At 43.1% G+C, this 22,683-nt stretch overlaps 2 protein-coding genes across 2 annotated transcripts in view; one reads left to right on the top strand and one right to left on the bottom strand.

Moving 5' to 3' along the window:
* Nucleotides 1-8,297, top strand: part of miga1 (mitoguardin 1) — a 66,711-nt gene extending 58,414 nt beyond the window's left edge. Inside the window, exons 9-16 of the mRNA XM_041842957.2 lie at nucleotides 72-184; nucleotides 3,563-3,635; nucleotides 3,733-3,819; nucleotides 4,171-4,269; nucleotides 5,303-5,437; nucleotides 5,599-5,652; nucleotides 5,739-5,855; nucleotides 6,099-8,297. Coding sequence (XP_041698891.2) covers nucleotides 72-184; nucleotides 3,563-3,635; nucleotides 3,733-3,819; nucleotides 4,171-4,269; nucleotides 5,303-5,437; nucleotides 5,599-5,652; nucleotides 5,739-5,855; nucleotides 6,099-6,389 — 969 coding nt within the window. The 3' untranslated portion in view covers nucleotides 6,390-8,297. The remainder of the gene's footprint in view (nucleotides 1-71; nucleotides 185-3,562; nucleotides 3,636-3,732; nucleotides 3,820-4,170; nucleotides 4,270-5,302; nucleotides 5,438-5,598; nucleotides 5,653-5,738; nucleotides 5,856-6,098) is intronic.
* Nucleotides 8,298-13,464: 5,167 nt separating this feature from the next.
* Nucleotides 13,465-22,683, bottom strand: part of LOC121535693 (far upstream element-binding protein 1-like) — a 39,488-nt gene continuing 30,269 nt past the window's right edge. Inside the window, 3 exon segments of the mRNA XM_041842958.2 lie at nucleotides 13,465-19,057; nucleotides 19,407-19,573; nucleotides 22,046-22,108. Coding sequence (XP_041698892.2) covers nucleotides 19,049-19,057; nucleotides 19,407-19,573; nucleotides 22,046-22,108 — 239 coding nt within the window. The 3' untranslated portion in view covers nucleotides 13,465-19,048.

The following is a 22,683-nucleotide window of genomic DNA, read 5'->3' as shown; positions in this document are numbered from 1 at the left end:
ACTGCCTACATATCCTGGGGTGTAACCTACATGTATAGTTATTAACCATATGTTCTCTGTTGTCAGAGCAGCACAGGGAGCGGTGCAGTGCCTATGTCCTGGGGTCTGCTATAGTTATTAACCCCTTCTATGAGGAGGCCGTACGGTTGGCTGAGGAGGGAGAGATCTCCTGCAGAGTGCACAGGTGAGACGGAGAGGCTACTGTTCTCTCTCTTCTTATAGTTCCTATGATTTATTTATTTTAATTTGAGCTGCACCTTGTCTCTCCTGTTGGTTGATGATGTGGTGTCGTCTCACTTCTAATGTTTTGTCTCCTGTTAAATGAAAATTCCACCCAAAAACTATATTTTTGGTATTTATTTCATCAGTCCATTGTTGACATAGTCCCAAAATGTTTTGTTTTGTCAGAAAGATATGTAACTTGGAATTCAAAATACAGAAATCATCTCCGTATGATGCATTTTGTGTCATATGATGCTGCATCATTATAAGGGGATGATTTCTGTATTTTTAAAGTAACATATCTTAACTTCATTGCTGACAAGCAAAACATTTTGGGACTATGCCAACAATGGACTAATGAAACATACCAAAATAGTTTTTGGTTGGAGTTTTCCTTTAAGTGACTCCTAATAATGTTTTATTGTCTCCTGTTAAAGGGAAATTTTTCAACTTCGTATCATCTCAATCACCCGAACATCAAAATATGTGAAAATGGCACATTTCGTTTTTTTTGTAAAAAATATAAAGATAAGTGTTTCCAATGGCATCATCAACCAATTAGTAGGCAATGCCTCCTCATAATTGGTTAGAATCACATGATGCACACCGATGATGTCATTGGAAACGCTTATCTTCCTCTTATCATTTTTTACTACAAAACATAGAAACGCGCCATTTTCACATGTTGATGTTGGGGTGGTGCTGGAGATGTGAAGTTGACATTTCCCATTTAAGTGTTGACTCCTAGTAATGTTTATTGACTCCTGGTCAGTGTTGACTCCTAGTAATGTTTATTGTCTCCTGGTCAGTGTTGACTCCTAGTAATGTTTATTGCCTCCTGGTCAGTGTTGACTCCTAGTAATGTTTATTGTCTCCTGGTCAGTGTTGACTCCTAGTAATGTTTATTACCTCCTGGTCAGTGTTGACTCCTAGTAATGTTTATTGTCTCCTGTTCAGTGTTGACTCCTAGTAATGTTTATTGTCTCCTGGTCAGTGTTGACTCCTAGTAATGTTTATTGCCTCCTGGTCAGTGTTGACTCCTAGTAATGTTTATTGTCTCCTGGTCAGTGTTGACTCCTAGTAATGTTTATTGCCTCCTGGTCAGTGTTGACTCCTAGTAATGTTTATTGTCTCCTGGTCAGTGTTGACTCCTAGTAATGTTTATTACCTCCTGGTCAGTGTTGACTCCTAGTAATGTTTATTGTCTCCTGTTCAGTGTTGACTCCTAGTAATGTTTATTGTCTCCTGGTCAGTGTTGACTCCTAGTAATGTTTATTGCCTCCTGGTCAGTGTTGACTCCTAGTAATGTTTATTGTCTCCTGGTCAGTGTTGACTCCTAGTAATGTTTATTGCCTCCTGGTCAGTGTTGACTCCTAGTAATGTTTATTGCCTCCTGGTCAGTGTTGACTCCTAGTAATGTGTATTGCCTCCTGGTCAGTGTTGACTCCTAGTAATGTTTATTGTCTCCTGGTCAGTGTTGACTCCTAGTAATGTTTATTGTCTCCTGGTCAGTGTTGACTCCTAGTAATGTTTATTTCCCCCTGGTCAGTGTTGACTCCTAGTAATGTTTATTGCCTCCTGGTCAGTGTTGACTCCTAGTAATGTTTATTTCCCCCTGGTCAGTGTTGACTCCTAGTAATGTTTATTGTCTCCTGGTCAGTGTTGACTCCTAGTAATGTTTATTTCCCCCTGGTCAGTGTTGACTCCTAGTAATGTGTATTGCCTCCTGGTCAGTGTTGACTCCTAGTAATGTTTATTGTCTCCTGGTCAGTGTTGACTCCTAGTAATGTTTATTTCCCCCTGGTCAGTGTTGACTCCTAGTAATGTTTATTGCCTCCTGGTCAGTGTTGACTCCTAGTAATGTTTATTGCCTCCTGGTCAGTGTTGACTCCTAGTAATGTTTATTGCCTCCTGGTCAGTGTTGACTCCTAGTAATGTTTATTGCCTCCTGGTCAGTGTTGACTCCTAGTAATGTTTATTGTCTCCTGTTCAGTGTTGACTCCTAGTAATGTTTATTGTCTCCTGGTCAGTGTTGACTCCTAGTAATGTTTATTGTCTCCTGGTCAGTGTTGACTCCTAGTAATGTTTATTGCCTCCTGGTCAGTGTTGACTCCTAGTAATGTTTATTGCCTCCTGGTCAGTGTTGACTCCTAGTAATGTTTATTGCCTCCTGGTCAGTGTTGACTCCTAGTAATGTTTATTGTCTCCTGTTCAGTGTTGACTCCTAGTAATGTTTATTGTCTCCTGGTCAGTGTTGACTCCTAGTAATGTTTATTGTCTCCTGGTCAGTGTTGACTCCTAGTAATGTTTATTGCCTCCTGGTCAGTGTTGACTCCTAGTAATGTTTATTGCCTCCTGGTCAGTGTTGACTCCTAGTAATGTTTATTGCCTCCTGGTCAGTGTTGACTCCTAATAATGTTTATTGCCTCCTGGTCAGTGTTGACTCCTAGTAATGTTTATTGCCTCCTGGTCAGTGTTGACTCCTAGTAATGTTTATTGCCTCCTGGTCAGTGTTGACTCCTAGTAATGTTTATTGCCTCCTGGTCAGTGTTGACTCCTAGTAATGTGTATTGCCTCCTGGTCAGTGTTGACTCCTAGTAATGTTTATTGTCTCCTGGTCAGTGTTGACTCCTAGTAATGTGTATTGCCTCCTGGTCAGTGTTGACTCCTAGTAATGTTTATTGTCTCCTGGTCAGTGTTGACTCCTAGTAATGTGTATTGTCTCCTGGTCAGTGTTGACTCCTAGTAATGTTTATTGTCTCCTGGTCAGTGTTGACTCCTAGTAATGTTTATTGCCTCCTGGTCAGTGTTGACTCCTAGTAATGTTTATTGTCTCCTGGTCAGTGACTCCTAGTAATGTTTATTGCCTCCTGGTCAGTGTTGACTCCTAGTAATGTTTATTGTCTCCTGGTCAGTGTTGACTCCTAGTAATGTTTATTGTCTCCTGGTCAGTGTTGACTCCTAGTAATGTTTATTGCCTCCTGGTCAGTGTTGACTCCTAGTAATGTTTATTGTCTCCTGGTCAGTGACTCCTAGTAATGTTTATTGCCTCCTGGTCAGTGTTGACTCCTAGTAATGTTTATTGCCTCCTGGTCAGTGTTGACTCCTAGTAATGTTTATTGCCTCCTGGTCAGTGTTGACTCCTAATAATGTTTATTGCCTCCTGGTCAGTGTTGACTCCTAGTAATGTTTATTGCCTCCTGGTCAGTGTTGACTCCTAATAATGTTTATTGTCTCCTGGTCAGTGTTGACTCCTAGTAATGTTTATTGTCTCCTGGTCAGTGTTGACTCCTAGTAATGTCTGTGACTATAATTCCTCATTTCCTTGTTTTTTTTCCAGGACTGAGCTGCTGCAGTGTCTTGGGGACACCGACTTCCTGGCCAAGTTACACTGCGTGCGGCAGGCCTGTCAAGTATGTGCCTCTATACTCCTAAAGAATACATCCTGGTAAACCGTACCATGCCACTGTAGTACTATCTAAACTGGTGATTGGTCCGTTCCATCTCCAGCTGATTCTGTGTGAGAGAGCAACGAGGACGTTTCTGGCTGAAACCGGAAAGAAGATCCTGTCTTCCATAATTGTAAAAGCACGTAAGGTAAGATAAGATAATAATTATATTTATTAAGTAATGTAAGAGTTGTTTTAGATAAACTATTAATGGTGAAACTATACACTTCTACCATTAGTTGTTACTGACTGGCTATGTGATAGGATAGTCCCACTGGTTTGATCAGCTGAGTGGGTGCTTTTTGTGATTGGCTAAGGTTTGTTATTGGCTAATAATGCTAATTGTTGGGAAAGGGCAAGCAAGACAGGCATTTCACTGTACTTGAAGAAAGTATACAAAATGTGTGCACACACTAACTAAGTCGCTCTGGATAACAGCGTCTGCTAAATGACTAAAATGTAAATGTATTCTTAACGGAGTTGTGTGATTGGTCGACAGAGCCCAAAGAGGTTTGAGGAAGTGTTTGAGGAGATGATCGTTTTCCTGGAGCACCCGGAACACTGGGAGAACACAGAGGTGGAGCTGGCCACGAGAGGGGTGAGACACACACACACACACTGTCCCACTGCTGGCCACGAGAGGGGTGAGACACACACACACTGTCCCACTGCTGGCCACGAGAGGGGTGAGACACACACACACTGTCCCACTGCTGGCCACGAGAGGGGTGAGACACACACACACTGTCCCACTGCTGGCCACGAGAGGGGTGAGACACACACACACTGTCCCACTGCTGGCCACGAGAGGGGTGAGACACACACACACTGTCCCACTGCTGGCCACGAGAGGGGTGAGACACACACACACTGTCCCACTGCTGGCCACGAGAGGGGTGAGACACACACACACTGTCCCACTGCTGGCCACGAGAGGGGTGAGACACACACACACTGTCCCACTGCTGGCCACGAGAGGGGTGAGACACACACACACTGTCCCACTGCTGGCCACGAGAGGGGTGAGACACACACACACTGTCCCACTGCTGGCCACGAGAGGGGTGAGACACACACACACTGTCCCACTGCTGGCCACGAGAGGGGTGAGACACACACACACTGTCCCACTGCTGGCCACGAGAGGGGTGAGACACACACACACTGTCCCACTGCTGGCCACGAGAGGGGTGAGACACACACACACTGTCCCACTGCTGGCCACGAGAGGGGTGAGACACACACACACTGTCCCACTGCTGGCCACGAGAGGGGTGAGACACACACACTGTCCCACTGCTGGCCACGAGAGGGGTGAGACACACACACACTGTCCCACTGCTGGCCACGAGAGGGGTGAGACACACACACACTGTCCCACTGCTGGCCACGAGAGGGGTGAGACACACACACACTGTCCCACTGCTGGCCACGAGAGGGGTGAGACACACACACACTGTCCCACTGCTGGCCACGAGAGGGGTGAGACACACACACACACACAGAGAGATCTGAAAGTGTTTTATATGTTCCCCTGCTATAGGTAAAACACCTAAACATCCTGTTGGACTTCATCCTGATCTCAAACACACACTGATCTGACTGTGTATAATGTTATTCCTCCTCACCAGGTGAAATACCTGAACTTCTATGACATCGTGTTGGACTTCATCCTGATGGACTCATTTGAGGACCTGGAGAATCCTCCCATCTCCATCCAGAACATTGTCAACAACCGCTGGCTGAACTCGTCCTTCAAAGAGACGGTGAGTCGGAGACACTACGTCTCCCCACGTAGACAACTACAGCCCAGAGACCCACGTTGTGTCCGGTTCGAAGGACCATGAAAAAAAGTCTGTCTAGAATAGGCAGTGATGGGTGAGAATGTTTTAGCAGCATTGCATTGTGTTGTGTTTTGTGTTGACAGGCGGTGGCGTCTAGCTGTTGGTCGGTGCTGAAGCAGAAGAGACAACACATGAGGGTACAGCAATGTTTTTTTTGCTGGAATTTTTGAAAATGGTACTTTTGTGGTTAGCCTGTATTCAAACCCTCGTCCTCGTCCTCCAGGTGCGTGATGGGTTCATAGCCCACTTCTACTCTGTGTGTGAGCAGATCAGTCCTGTCCTGGCCTGGGGCTTCCTAGGGTCCAATACCTCCCTGCACGACTTCTGCTGCTTCTTCAAGGTAGAATAATATTACCTTTTATTTGATCAGGTTGTCCAGCTGAAGCCAGGGGAGACTCAGCCATCGTAACACTACTCCATATCAATCAATCTGTTTTTTAAGGATGTTCCATGTCTCCATAACACCTACTCAATGAACCGGTTTCCTAGACTGGACTGAAAAGCAGGACTAGGCTTGATCGGTGTCTTAGAAACCGGCCCAAATACTCTATATCTAATTATCTTCCTCCACTCTCCCCACCAGGATCATGTGCTGTTCTTCCTGAAGGATATCTTTGACCTGGAGAAGGTGCGTTACTGCAGTGTGGAGACGCTAGCTGAGGACCTGCTCTTCCACCTCCATTGCCGGTCTGAGCTGCTGTTGGCCTCCCTGGGGGCCGACTCCCGCTCCCTGGGGGCCGACTCCCGCTCCCTGGGGCACATCAACACCTCCACCTCCCTCACCGACTGCCGGCCCCCAACTCTACCCCTCCGCCCAGGTGGAGGCAGTGAGAAGCCCCGATGCCCAGATCTACCCCTAGTAACTTACGGATAAAAGAGTATGGGGTTGACCGGGTAGAGAGACTGAAACTGCGCTAGTGTCTCAACCCAGACTGACAGACACCTCCTTATAAAGGCCCAATATAATGGTGACTGACTGGAACATGTTCATACCTTTCTGTCACTCAAGAAGAATTATTCTCTCCACACACAATGATCATGGTGTCAATGCACGTTATAATATGGAAAATCATAATGGTTAAAGTAACCTTGGAGTGAGTGATGTTTTGACAGAGTGAGTTTGCATTGTTAATACAAACAACACTTTAATGGGACAATGGACATGAGGGTTGCAAAATTCTGGTAACTTTCCAAAATTCCAGAAGTGTTTGGTTGGAAGATTCCTGGAATCAGGAGAGAATAAGCAAGAAATCTGGGAATCATACAACCGGAATTGCAGGAAACATGTTGGGAGAGTTACCAGAATGTTGCAACCCTAGACATGATTATTAGTCTGATGTTTTAGAAGCTAAACACTGCGGTTTCATTGAAGTCTTTATTTGACTGATTCAAGTGTGACTGGCATCTAGATATCATGGTTCAACTGTTCCCTGACAATGTCCTCTACAAGTCTGGGGAAAGAAGGCCCATGGCACAAAGGTTTTATTCGGTCATTTCATTAGTCTAATATAAACATATAAAGTATAGGGCTTACTGCGCTGGAATGTTCATAAAAATGGGGCAAGTCAAGAGGGAGCTACGAAATTAAAAGTCAAAATGTAGTTCTCTTTGCCCTATCATTATAAATCACGTAGAATTATTCATTAAATCGTTAACTACAATATTATAATCTTAATGAACTTGCCAGTGTTGATTTAAATAAGAAGGTTAATTTGCAGTTACCATTGCTCGCTAGTTTCAACGGCGATTTACGGGAAAGACAGAAATACACCATCAAACAGGAACAGGTTGTCTTTGGAGGGTGGATATTGAAATTGTCTGTTAGCTTTGTAAAAAAATATATATATATATTTAGTCCCCATTTTTTGTTTTGCATTCCGCGGATTTCATTTAGAAAAAGCCCATGTATTCACTCACGAACCTGCAGCCTCTAGTTAGCGGGTCAGTTGACGTTGAAAGTTAGCGCGGTTCTGCCGTGGAGCAGTGACCACATCCCAGTCACTCTAAACATGACCACATCCCAGTCACTCTAAACATAACCACGTCCCAGTCACTCTAAACATGACCACATCCCAGTCACTCTAAACATGACCACATCCCAGTCACTCTAAACATAACCACGTCCCAGTCACTCTAAACATGACCACATCCCAGTCACTCTAAACATGACCACATCCCAGTCACTCTAAACATGCTACATTCTGAGTAGAGACATGGGGTTGGGGATGTTGTTTTTCTGACGCAACTCTCTGTAGAATGGACATATTTGTATAAACCTTGAATTAATTAATCATTTTATGGGTGAACACCCTATAAAGTAATGTAGGAAATATGAGCCCAAGGTTCTGTACATACCTTCAGCACTGTGTTCATTTTTGGCACTCTTTTTAAAATTGAGTCTAGTCTTAATTATATTGTAGTCAAAATGAGAAAATATGGAGATCTATACAAATCAAGTCGATAGTGGGTTGTTAAAAACAAAAGTTCGTGTCGCGTACCGGTACCACCATTCGCTTTCCTGGTGGCCCATATCGCTAAAGCAGTTGACTCAAACGACCGTGGGTTCGAGTCCTCCTTCGCATCAAGCTTTTGGAAAACAGTTCACTGCTGGTCCATGCATTTGACGAAATGGATGATTCTAATAATGCATCTAAAATGTTTTACATGTAAGTGTAGGTTTACACGTCTACGGAATATAGCCTCAACTCTGAACCTCTGTCGTAGTAAATATATATAATGTTATAGCTTGGTCTGACTAAAATCTTGTGCATGACCCATCTTGTGTTGGGCCTTTGGATTTAATACAATGCACAAAGACTTCTATCTTGTCGGCCTTGTCAGCAGGTGGCTATGGACAACACCCACGCCATAGGTCTCTCAGTTCTCCCAACTCACAAGTTATTGCTCTGAGGACATACACACACACACCCCCAACACACACACACATACACACACACACACACACATCATCATTGTTAAACATACACACACACACACACACACACACACACACACACACACACGCACACGCACACACACACACACATCATCATTGTTAAGCACACACACACAAAAACCCCCTTCTCTTAGGCTGAACATCTGAAGACAGAGAACCCGACTCAGAGCCAATGCAATGGAAGTGACCTCGACCAACTCATCAGGACCAATCAGAAGATCAGAACTACTAGAATCAACCTACTTTATTTTATTGTATAAAATGTCAGCACACAATGTTTAGGGGCTCGCTCTCTCAGATATCTCCCTACGAGGTTGACGAACGGGTCCGTGCACGCTATTTACAGATATCTTTACCTCTGAATAAACTGCCTCATATTATACAATTATCCACCTTGTCCGAAAGTCTCTACTTGGTCTCCGTTCTCCAGTAAACTTGTTTTATCAACACCTCCCAAGTCAGTTCCACTGCATTTTCATTGTTCTGCTTTAATCAGGGACTGATTTTAGACCTGGGATACCAGGTGCGTGTGCAATTATCAGGTAGAACAGAAAACCAGCAGGCTCCGGACCTCGTAGGGTAAGAGTTGAGTACCTCTGGCCTATTCTATAGTGCAATGATTATTTATGTAGCAGTGCCAGTAGCCTATGTCGGTCTGCAAGAGGGACTCCAACAAGAAGCACCTCATGAAATGTATTCAGACTCGTGATAAAACTTATTTAAAATAACTTCAATACTGCTATCTGTAGGATGGTAACGAGAGTGCAACATGTAATTGTCCTCGAGTCAAATAACGCATGTGACAGATGATTTATAATAATGCATATAAAACGTCGTAGGCCTACATTTAGGGGTACACCTCCATGTAATATAGCCTATGCAATATGATTATTAGGCAATTGCAGTGTGTTTTGTCTGCAAGGCTGAAGAAAGAAGTAGCTCCTTAATTAAATTCAGTCTTCGGGACTACGTTATTTATAATGAGGGATACCTGGAGAAAATTGGATCTCAGAAATGAAAATGAATGGTCCTCCCTCCAGTAAAATATATATTTTACCCTCCCTGAACGAGGAAAAAAAAGACCCCTATACCTAAAATAATATTTGAAATAAAGTGGATAGCAGAGAACATGCCTACCATTTACCCTCACTCCTAGGACAGACCAGCGCCTTAGATATGCTGTTTTAGAAACTGTTCTGTTCTTCCGTTTTGTAAAAATTACATGGCAAAGTAGCCAGAAGGTTGTGGATTCGCAGACCATCGTGGATGAGGGAGGGAGGGAGAGATATCCATTCTAATAAAAGCACTGCATGAAAAAATTGCTTTTTTATAATATAATTTAATGCAATTCTACTTAAGTGATGATGCCCAAGAAGCCTGTGTTTGGAGGATATAATGGCACGGGTGGTGTTAGGCCAGGGAGGAAGTCGAGGGCTGGCAAACCGTGCCAATATATCCTCCAAACACCAGCTTCAAGGTTATTTTTGATGGATTTATTCATACTATTTCATTCATCCACAAGATATAGTCCCCGGTACAAATCTAAGGTTGCTTCCCAAGCCGGCTGGTCGTTCGTTCCATCGGTTTGGTTGCCAGAGACGAGACCCAGTCGTTAAGTCTTTTTGTTCTGTTTCTATGGACATGATCCCTGTTTTTTTCCCCTAAATGTTCTATTGCCATTCTGTCTGGCAACGGTCTTATCCCTTGCTTGCTAGCTAGCAAACTATAGCTAACTTAGTAATATCAAATAAATATAACCAGAATAACAGCAAAGTAGCTGCATTTGCGATTGTTTAAGCTGTTTTCTAGTGAGATTTATATTTGGATACATCATAACAATTAACTAATCAGGTGTGATTTCGCCTGGCAAAGAAAATATGCTCTCTCTTCAGGACACTGTTGTTCAGAGGAGCTAGTCAACAACACAGCTAACACAAAACATCCTCAGTAAGGAACGTAGCTATTGGCTGTCCTAGAAGTCGCTAAATGACGCCATCACATAATTGGCCATGTGCATGTAATTGTGATGGGCGCTGTAGGAGAGGAATGACGTCGTGGGAGAGACAAAAAGTGAGTAAAAAAACACCCTACATTTACATCCCGCCCTGAATGTATGCCAGGGCGGGATCAGCCATGCGGCTTCCCGCATGCACGATTCATTTGCAGTCTGGACGCGGAGGGGTGAACATCTCCTGCTCTGACTGCAGCTGGGAGGGACTGCTGCGCGAGGACTGGGCCCCCTGAGAGTGCTTTGGGACGGGGGTGGCCCCCACGGCAGCACCCGCTGCTCGTTGAGAAGAGTAAGAACGATACGTCACAGTCTCAAAGTCTCCAATAACACCAGAAAAAGTCGCTATAGATTTGTCGCTTTTTTGAAAATGTTTCTCTAGAGGGGTCTTAAAACTCGCTAAATATAGCGACAAAGTCGCTAAGTTGGCAACACTGCTTCAAACTGAAGCTGGAAAGACTGCAAACTAGCTGCACTTTGTTTCGTTTTACCTTTATTCAATTGACATTTCTTTGTATCCATAAAAATCTAACTTATTCATGATTTCGACTGTGAGGAAAGCTGCCTGCCTGTCCCAGACATGTTCATTACTATGGGACATCTGGAGATTGAATTTGAATATTGAAACAATGTTGCAAATGTCAGAGAGACAGACAGCAAGGTTTATACAGATCTCCACTGTTAAACTGAATGTTAGTCTAAAAGAAACGTGAGATAATATCTAGATGCTTTTTATAGTGGGTGTTTTTTACACACCGTTTTGTCTCTCCTACAGCGTTATTCCTCTCTCCTACAGCATCCATCACAATTACATGCACATGGCCAATTAGGTGATGTCATTTCGCTACTTTCCTTACTGAGGAGTTGGCAACACTGCCCTCAAGAAGGACCACCGCTCCATGATTAAGTGAGCACAACGGTGAGTCCAAAAATGTGGTCTTGTGTGCTGCTGCATAAATGATGAAATATGCCCGGGAGATGTGTCTACAGTAGCTAAGAAAGTAATACTTAGTGTGTTGTGTAGTAAGCGGTTAGCGGCACAGATCTCACCCTAAGAATTGGGTCCCCTTCTCCCTCAGAAGTTAGCCTACTGTTCTGACTTGGTGGTGCACATGTAGCCTATAGCCTGTTTTAGAGAAATGTAATCATTGAATATTGTAAGAGCTTTCATTGTCTGCTTATATGCCCCCTTTATTTATCCTACGGTTCTGACTTGGTGTACAGGGAGAATACTGTAAGAACGGCCCATGTTCTGAATTACATTTCAAGAATGCTGAACCAATAGTCGACTACTCGCTCATTAATGTAGTTTCATTGAAATGATGGATTGCCTCTTATCCACTCATCGTTCCCTTACGCCATAGTTTGTCCATCTCAATTATATACAACTTATCCAGAATGCCGCAGCCCGTCTGGTGTTCAACCTTCCCAAGTTCTCTCACGTCACCCCGCTCCTCCGCACACTCCACTGGCTTCCAGTTGAAGCTCGCATCTGCTACAAGACCATGGTGCTTGCCTACGGAGCTGTGAGGGGAACGGCACCTCCGTACCTTCAGGCTCTGATCAGACCCTACACCCAAATGAGGGCATTGCGTTCTTCCACCTCTGGCCTGCTGGCTCCCCTTCCTCTGCGGAAGCATAGTTCCCGCTCAGCCCAGTCAAAACTGTTCGCTGCTCTGGCACCCCAATGGTGGAACAAGCTCCCTCACGACGCCAGGACAGCAGAGTCACTCACCACCTTCCGGAGACACTTGAAACCCCACCTCTTTAAGGAATACCTGGGATAGGATAAAAGTAATCCTACTACCCCCCACACGTTCTCCTCAGTCACCATACTGCTGCTGGCGTTCACCCTAAATAAAGAACAGGTGCAAGCAACTCTCAAGTCCAAATCGTTATTACCTTACCTCCATAACTAACTTCGCACACACTGTATATTATTTTGTTGTATTTTACTTTGTTTTGTTTACCCCATATGTAACTCTGTGTTGTTTTTAATCGCACTGCTTTGCTTTATCTTGGCCAGGTCGCAGTCCTCTGTAGCTCAGCTGGTAGAGCACGGCGCTTGTAACGCAAAGGTAGTGGGTTCAATCCCCGGGACCACCCATACACAAAAATGTATGCACGCATGACTGTAAGTCGCTTTGGATAAAAGCGTCTGCTAAATGGCATATTATTATTATCATTATAAATGAGAACTTGTTCTCAACTGGCTTACCTGGTTCAATAAAGGTTAAATAAATAAATAAATGTATTTTTTTTTTTTACAAATTCATTAGGCCCTAATAGATGGATTTCACATGACGGTGCAGCCATGACCACTTGGGAGCCAGGCCCAGCCAAGCAGAATTAGTTATTCCCCACAAAAGGGCTTTATTAGACAGAACCCTCCCACCCCAACAGACAATCCCGCAGGTGAAGTCGGATGTGTAGGCCCTGGTTACACGTGGTCTGCGGTTGAGGCCGGTTGGACGTAGTACCACATTCTCTAAAACAACATTGGAGGCGGCTTATGGTAGAGAAATTAACATTAAATTATCTGGCAACAGCTCTGGTGGACGTTCCTGCAGTCAGCATGCCAATTCCATGCTCCCTCAAAACTTGAGACATCTGTGGCATTGTGTGTGACAAAACTGCACATTTTAGAGTGGCCTTTTATTGTCCCCAGCACCAGGTGCACCTGTGTAATGATCATGCTGTTTAATCAGCTTCTTGATATGCCACACCTGTCAGGTGGATAGATTATCTTGGCAAAGAAGAAATGCTCACTAACAGGAATGTAAACATTTGTGCATAAAATTTGACAAACAAGCTTTTTGTTCAGTGTATGTTGTAATATAATAAATGAGTGCATACATTTTTCATACTGGCCCCCCGGTGGGAATCGAACCCACAACCCTGGCATTTGCAAGAGCCATGCTCTACCAACTGAGCGACACGGGGCCAGTTGACTATGAAAGTTAAACAAGGAGCAGACACAATGGCTAAATGTAACAGCTTTATTACTGCACAGGGCAACAAAGATGCACAGTCATTTAAAAAAGACAGGAAACAAACAAAAAAAAAGATACATTTGATAATAAAGCATCACATGAAACCTGTTTGATTTGTTTACCTCTAAGGCATGATCCACATTTCTCCATTCTGATTTACTCTTCTACGCCCCCAAAACCCAAAACTCTGCCTTAACACTTTGCTCAGAGGAGAGAGCATCTCACACAGAGAATACACTGCTAGTGATTTTCTAATTTTGCATTATTTCATAAAGTAAAAAAAGGGACGTGTGGGTTCTAAAAAGGGACGTGTGGGTTCTAATGAATTAAGTGAAAACTAGAAAGTAGCCAACTCTACAATTTCCTGCCGAAAGGGTTGAAAGATCTTGACATTTGAAAAATCACAAAAACAGCAGTTCCCGGGTTACTTCTCAGATAACCATCTCTAGCAGTGGTCTAAAATTAACGGTGGTAGCACTGGTGCTCCTAAAGCAAAAAATCTAGCAGCACCAGAAGATTATGCCATCTCAAAAAATATAAATAAAATAAATGGGCCTTATGCATTCTAGCTACTTTTGAAGCACATGTTGAGCTCTAGAAACTAATATTTAACCCTGTAAAAAAGCTAAAAATGTTGATACAAAAACCTGCCATTGAAATTAGTAATTTATGGAATATGAGGTTTCTACATTGAGTAATAGCACTACCTGTTGAGATCCATTACAGTGAAAATCCTACACCGTCTCTTTAAGAGCATCAAGTCTGTGATGAGACATGCAAGTCATTCATTCGTTGGTGTCCCTTCCTTTCCTTCTGTGCCCCCCAGGTGATTGGATATACTGGTAAAGTAACCAGGTTGTTAACTAACTAGTTGAGGTAATACGACTGAGAAAAAAAAACGCCTGAGTGTGGATTTGGAACGACCCGGTTTATGAACAGGTCTTAAAAAAATGTCACTGTGACCGCTCGAAGAAAAACTATCTACCAGCGCAATTCTATTTTTTTTTTTACCAGCCACTCAAATTCTTACCAGCCAATACCAATACATTTGCCATAACACCAAAATCTAAAACTCTCGGTTTAGTTCTTCCAGGTGTCGGATTGCCCCTTTTTACTTTATAAAGGTTCACTCAAAATCACAAAATAAATTAATTGGATGTTCTAAGTCCACAGCAATGCTTAAACTACATCAGGAGACGCCTTTTGAGGTCTGGGGAAGAAAATACAAATATTTGAGGGTATAGTTACCCTTTAATTTCAATTGCGCACCTCAAAAAAGGTGTTTGGCTGGCGGTGTTTCTTTACTGCATTCAATAGCAGTTTGCAAAACAAAAGACCATGAACATTAGATCATTATTGCTAGTTAAGCCTACGTTGCAGTTAACATTTAAAATTTGGAAAGTTTTATGAGAAAGCATTTAGAAATGACGGCATCACTAACCGGCTACAGGAAGTCGTTTGACAGGCGTTCCCATGTCGTTACTTCTTCAGAAATGTGCAAGAAATACAAATCACTGATGCATTCTTTAAAATGTAGGCTTTAGATTGAGTGAATCTGCGCTGGCTTTTTTCCCCCCTCAAGGGCACTCGGAAACAACGGCCCAGCGAAGCCCATCATTACAATTATTATCTGGGTGATTTATTTCCCCCTGACACACTGGTGCTCACAAAATAAATAAATAAATGTCAGGTCACACAATATTTAGAAGCATATGCAACTAAAAATGGTGGACTTTAGAGTCCTGATGGTGGTTCAACTATGCAACAAGCTCTAGTTATCATGACAGTGATTACCTCCCAAATGGCACCATATTCCTTTATAGTGCACTACTTTTGACCAGGGCCCGTAGGGCACTATTATGGAATAGGGTTTCATTTGGGACGCACCCAGTGGGTGAGTGGGCAAAGGAAGGCATTCAATAGAATCATCATGAAGAAACACTAGACATCAGTTCAGTCAGACAACTAGCAGAAATTCTACGGCATGTTGCGTTAAGACGAGAGGCCTGGACCCCAAAAAATAAAAAATAAAAAAGACAGCCCTAACTAGCAAACAGCAGGTAACTTTAGCAAATCACAGAATTCTGTATTTCATTTGCTTTGCTTTTTTTTACCTTATCTGGAGCTCGCTCTCGAACGGTCACCTACACCTTGATCACCAGCCTCTCAAAGGACGCCTCTCTCAGTCTCCTTTACGAGAGGGACAAACTTTACAGGTTCCTGTTCCTGAATCTAGAACCTACGCTGGCTTCTAGAACCTTCTCTGGCTCCCAACAGCATCTGAGTGAGAGGTGGAGGCAGGCAGCAGGGTTTTTATGAGAACACCGTAACAGCACTGCAGCATTGTGGCAATATAGAATGTATATTTCACTTCACAGCTTTAAAAAAAATTACACCAATGAGTCAAGTCAGTTCAACAGCATGAGCATCATGTGCAGGTGTACTTTTAGAAACGGTTGTAGACTTAAACACGTACGCATATATGCACACTGGGCTTTATGACAGTTGACCGTATGCAGTTTATATTAATGTTAAAAAGTACAGGGCTCGAGCTCTATGCATCACAGATCACACTGCAGAGACTTACCAAGTTATGCATTATTAATATACCTCATCATGGGGGGGATACTGTATATCAATGACAACAAAATGACCTCAGAAAATGAGAACTTAAAAGAGCATGTAGAAAGAACGCGTTTTTGCAAATTGTCCTACGATAAGTCAGTTGGGAGAAGCAATCAAACCACATTGCATTGGCTAAGAGGAAAAAAACATCGCTGCTCTCGAGAACAAACCATACAACAACTCATGAAGTACCATGCAAGTCATTCATCACCATCAGATCACAGCACTATCATCAATATACTATGAGCAAAACAGCGGTTGATATCACTACAAATCCTACCTGGACATGGTTTATTAAAATAACCTTAGCACAGCTACTGTTTACGAAACAGCACAGGTAAGCAGAAATATATCAGGCAAATTCAGGTGAGTATAAACGGATCCCATCTGGGTATATATATATATATATATATCCTGTATATATGACAGGTCAGAACACAGGTGTTTTCCTTAGGGTCGCTTACCTGTGTGACCGCAGCAGAACCTAAGGGTCAAGGTCTGGGGGGTGACAGTGATACTGCAAAGATCACACAGATATGATATTGCGCCGTTTTGCCACTCACTCAGTTCAAAACAGCCTTAAGTTTTGTTTCAGAACAACAGCACTCAACATCAATAGAATGGCATGTCAGAGCAGATCAATGGAATAACTGCATCACTTAGAATCAGAAGCACTTGTAGAACATTCTACTGAATGACAACCCAACATGCTGATGGGAGACATCAATAAAAACAGCATTGAAACAACTTCAACATGCTACCATGGGGGAAAACGAGAAGACATTTCAGACTGAATCACACCATTACTGCAGTGAAAATATGCATTTCTAATATCAACTAAATTCTTAAAGACTCAAAACGGCATTTATTTTTCAAATAATGATTCAATAAATTCATAATTACATCTCTATTCTGGCCTTGCAACGGCACTTCAAAACTATTGTTATCTAAAATCAAGCACTTTCTAACATTCCTAAAATGAACCACTGCACAAAGCATTCTGCTTCGATAGGAAGGGATCCTTACGCCTCAGTTCAGAGTGCTAACTGAACAGTCCGACTGGTAAATGACCAATACAATAAATATTATTGGTAGAACACTTTCCTACCTAAAAACAACAGAGCCTGGATAGAACAAACTGCAATGCAATATTCAATGTACTCTAAAAGTCCAAATGGTCAAAAGACACGTTTATAATTTCAGAATGACAACAATTCCAAGATACTGTACTTTATCATAACTTTTTATACTTACCCAGTATTTTTTTTTTTTTTTTAAGGAAAAAAAAAAAAGTGCAATTTGACAGAAACAATCGTTTTGTAATCATCAGTCAAAGAAATACATTGACAGCCAGACAATAACTGGGTTTGTTATATATAGTCATAGCAGTATAATACTTACAGTAACTGGGTTTGTTATATATAGTCACAGTATTGTACTTACAGAGTAGGAGGTCAGAGGTCAACCCTGTTGGCTGATGGTACCGCTCAGACCAGCTCAGACCACCCCTCGGCCCTACAGACAACCTACGTTCTTCCGTTGGATAAACTAACAGAACAATGCATGGGCAGAGCAAAAATAAAAATACCACTTTTGCATTTCACGTTTTTTATAGTATCAAAAGGCCAGGAAATGTATACATTTTAAGGGGGGGGGGAAGAGAACAAACGTTTGAATGCAATGCAATACAGCAAAAACAGAACACGTCAGTTTACCACGTCAGTTTACCACGTCCTAGAAGAGACAGAGGGAGCAGCAAAAAATGCACTAATAATAATAAAAAAAACGAATGCAACATTTCTGACGTGAGAGTCACATTTTCTGAGGAACATTTTGGATTTTTAAAAAAAAAGGTCATATATACACTTGCTTTGCTTACCGCTCGTCTAAACTTGCCTGTGAAGGAGGAAGTTACTCATATTATGAAAACAGTGCAGCACACTAAGTTACCACAACAAAGTCCGCTTCAGGATGTCTCAAAAGGCACCCTATTCCCTATAAAAATCGCACACTACTTTTGACTAGAGCTCTAGGGAGCCTTGTGCACTATTAAAAGGGAATAGGGTACCATTTGAGACGACACCACGTCAGTCAGTCAGCACACCAGGCAAGATTATACGTTCAGCTGCTTGACAGAGATGCCGCAACAACCCGAACACTGCAGGTAATGCATGAGTCAGATGTAGCACAACGCTAAGCCACTAATACTACATTACGGTGTAACAAACATCTGCCTAGTACTACAGAGCAGTAGACGGAGGTAGAAAAACAGGCTAATATCACCAAGAGGAAAGACGGGGACATTTTTTCTATTCAATAGTGGTCCTAGAACAGAACCTTGGGGAACACCGAAACTGGACCCCGGTGAAAAAAAGCAGTGAGACGAACGCACATCTAAAAACACCGTGGTAAAGTTACCAAGAGCTGTGTAGAGTCGGAGAGACACTGCCATAATGGTAAAACAAAAACAAACAAAAAAAGGTACATGATTTGAAGTAGAGTTCACATTGTCATATCCATTACCAACCCAACTTACCAACACAGGAGGTTTCACTTTGTTTTATTGCAAAACACAACAGGCATATTATTTAAAAAATGGAGATGATTTTTCCACGGTAAACAACTAGCTAGTTAATAACAGGAGCTCTTTAACCACACAGTATGACAAAGATAAGATACAGGGGGCTGGAATTAACATAATTACCTCACTAAAAAAACCAAACCGTTCATTTACAAGAAACAAAACTAGAAAAACAAAAAGATAGATATCAAAGGACGAAGGGTTTGTGTCTCCAGACAGACCGCTGCCATCACATCTACTGTGAAACACTTCAAACCAACCAAGGGGGGAAATTAAGATCTTCAAGGCATCATCTGCACCATCCAACACATTTAACAAAGGGGTTTGTTTTGTTTCCACAATGTAGCATTTACTTTATGTCCACTTCACATTACTGGCCCTGTGCAGAAGAAATACATAGAACATACAGGCCATGTTAACAGCAGAACACATGGACGCAACTTCTTCACACATCATATTAAAACCTGTTTAAATAGAGGGAAGAGGAGCATTAGTTTCTGCTCTCTGCCACACCGACTCCTCCGCTCCCCTATAACACCCAGTGGAAGGAACAGGGTTAGCCACACAGATGCGATAAGACACAAGGCTTTATAAAAAAACACAGCAAGGGAGTTGAAATGAGGGTTACAGTCAAAAAATAAGACAGACGGACGATACAGGAAAACAGAAATAGATAGCGGAGAAGTCGAACAACAACTGGGGGGGTAAAGGTCTCATTGAAGGCGTACCTGAGGTGCTTGTGGCTGTGCCCCCATGGCCTGTGGGCTTCCCTGTCCGTAATACGCAGCCTGTTGGCGGTAGTACTCCGCCCAGGCAGCACTGTAGTCTGGCTGACCACCCGGCTGACCACCTGGCTGACCACCTGGCGCTGCTCCCGCCTGCGGGGCCGCTTGACCTGGGCAGGGACGGACACAGTTAGAAACATGGATGAGACCGCATGGACTCCCGACATCCAAGGGTTGGCATTAACACTAGTCTAGTGAATAATACAAAAAAATATTATGACAACAGTATGGAACCCAACCAGACTAGAGGGGGATCACGATGAGATGAGTTGAGATTAGGGGTGTGAACTTTTAAACTAAATTGTGATCCGTTAACTTTTAGAAGAAAGATCCGTCTCCGACCAACATCTTTTAGGCTCTCTTGGCCGCAGAGACAACATTTTGCTGTTTTAAACCTAGTTTAATTGCTTATGCTGTGTTCTTATGCTTTCTGAGTGACTCAAACACGGTAAAAAAAATAATAATAATCAATGTGTGCCCCCATGCCATGACATTTTTGGAATTTTAGAATCTCCCTGAGATTGTAAATTTTTTTATAATATCTTTGTGATTGTTACTACATCTTTGAGATCTTATAAAAAAAACACATAACTCCATTATTTTATTTTATACATCTTTATATCTGGTTTTCGTTTTACATTAACACTGAAAATGTTTTACCAATCCCAAAAACTATTTAAAATTTTTTTAATAATCATATTTTTGAGTGGTGGCCCACCACTGCTAAATGAATATATGGGAAACAGATGGTGAAATGCAAACTTTACAAGGAGAAATTGAGCTACAGTGGCAAGTACAGGTGCAATGCTTAACCATCTGAAAGATGCACCGTGAGACCCAAACCGTCGCGGGAAGCAGCGTAGGCCGCCAACAGACACACGGGCTCTTCACACAAAAGCCTAATAATGGACAGCGTGACAAAATCACAGCACTGATTACAGAAACTATTGCAGTTGATACGCAGCCATTGTCAATGGTAGAGGATGTCTGCTTTAATACCCTAATGGCATATCTATAACCATGTCGAAAAACCGTGACGGCCCCGATGGAGAAATTACTGCTCTGCAAGTACCAAGCGCAAGGTTTCCAACACCATACATGGCGTTAACAGGTTAGACGTCTGTGGACACGCTGTCATACAGCACTGCCACGAGCAATCACACTGATGAGGAAGTGGGCCATGTGTTGCCCACTGAGAACATGGAGGCACACAGCAGAGAACCTAAAAACTGCATTAACTACCATCATTGCTGAACGGGTGGGGGGGGAGCGTCATCTGGTAGCCAGCACATGTCATTTTACGATGTCTTATTGCTTAAAATTGTTTATTTTTTTATGGCTGATTAAACATTAAGAGAAATGTTACCACCCTGAGCCACGGCCTGTTAACCATCACCATCTAGAAGGCGGAGACAGTGCAGGTGCATCAAAGCTGGGACCGAGAGACTGGAAAAACAGCTTTATATCTCCAGGCCATCGGCCTGTTAGACAGTCACCACTAGCCGGCCTCCACCCAGCACCCTGCCCCGAACTTTAGCCTCTGTTACTAGCTGCTACTACAGGTACTCAACCCTGCACCTTAGAGGCTGCTGCCCCATCTACATATTCATTGAACACTGGTCACTTTAATAATGTTTACATACTGTTTTAAATAAAATAATAAATAATATGCCATTTAGCAGACGCTTTCATCCAAAGCGACTTACAGTCGTGCGTGCATACATGTTTTTTGTTTATGGGTGGTCCCGGGGATCGAACCCACTACCCTTGGCGTTACAAGCACCGTGCTCTACCAGCTGAGCTACAGAGGACCACTTCATGAGTATATACTGTATTCTAGTCATGGCTCATCCTATATAACTACTGCTGTAAACACCTTTTCCTATTCATATACTGTCCGTGTTGTGGTGTGTATGGACGGACATTGCTCACCTAGGGCGGCAGGTAGCTTAGTGGGTAAAAGCGTTGTGCCAGTAACCGAAAGGTCGCTGGTTCTAATCCCAGAGCAGACTAGGTGAAAAATCTGTCGATGTGCCCTTGAGCAAGGCACTTAACCCTAATTGCTCTGGATAAGAGCGTCTGCTAAATGACAAAAAATGTAAATGTAAATGTTTCTCTTCTGGATTGTGTTTTATTGCTAGGTATTTTATTACTGCTCTGTTGAGCTAGAAACACAAGCTTTTCACTGCATCTCCAAATCTGCGTACACGACCAATCAACTTTGATTTGGAGATCGGTAAGCAGGTAATAGAGACTAGTCAAGTCAGTGCTACCAAAGTGGACCAGGTCTCGAATAGATCAAAATCCGTAAAAAAGGGTTGGGATACTAAAAGGAGAGGTTTTTAGAACTACATCGGTGTGAGTGTGAGAAGGGGAACGACCCCACCACCGGTTCTTCGGGTGGTGGGACAGAATCCCTCTGCCTTGTTCTGGGGCAGCTGTGGAGACAGACCCTCTACTACAGAGAGAGAGCTGAGAGGGGGGGCACAGCTGCCCACAACGTGACCAAGGACATCTTTGCCTTACTAAACCATTACTGCCAGCAGTTTAAACTTTGAGAGATTCGGTGGCAGCCGTCTCACCTTGTTTTTTATAGTACTCCTCCCAAGCCTTGGTGTAGTCCTGTGGCTGCTGGCCTGGCTGTCCTGGAAATGACACAACACTGATTTAGTCTCAACAGAACAACCTTCCACACAGAGTCAAACTATGTTCCTTTACCATGTAGTCAGTGTTACAGCACATGAGCAGGTAATAGATAGACAAGACAACAGTATGGGATGTGCAGAGGAAAGAATATACTCTTTATACAAGGGTCTTGTTAATCCCAGTCTGTAGAAAGACCAGTCCGTCTGTGGCTAGATAGCGTCACCAGTCCGTCTGTGGCTAGATAGCATCACCAGTCCGTCTGTGGCTAGATAAGATCACCAGTCCGTCTGTGGTTAGATAGCGTCACCAGTCCGTCTGTGGCTAGATAGCATCACCAGTCCGTCTGTGGCTAGATAGCATCACCAGTCCGTCTGTGGCTAGATAAGATCACCAGTCCGTCTGTGGCTAGATAGCATCACCAGTCCGTCTGTGGTTAGATAGCATCACCAGTCCGTCTGTGGTTAGATAGCGTCACCAGTCCGTCTGTGGCTAGATAGCATCACCAGTCCGTCTGTGGTTAGATAGCATCACCAGTCCGTCTGTGGTTAGATAGCATCACCAGTCCGTCTGTGGT

Source organism: Coregonus clupeaformis, chromosome 21 (assembly GCF_020615455.1).
Source record: "Coregonus clupeaformis isolate EN_2021a chromosome 21, ASM2061545v1, whole genome shotgun sequence".
In the NCBI taxonomy this organism is placed as follows: Eukaryota; Metazoa; Chordata; class Actinopteri; order Salmoniformes; family Salmonidae; genus Coregonus; species Coregonus clupeaformis.
Note: the sequence above shows the minus strand (reverse complement) of the source record. Positions and strands in the feature narration are given on the sequence as shown.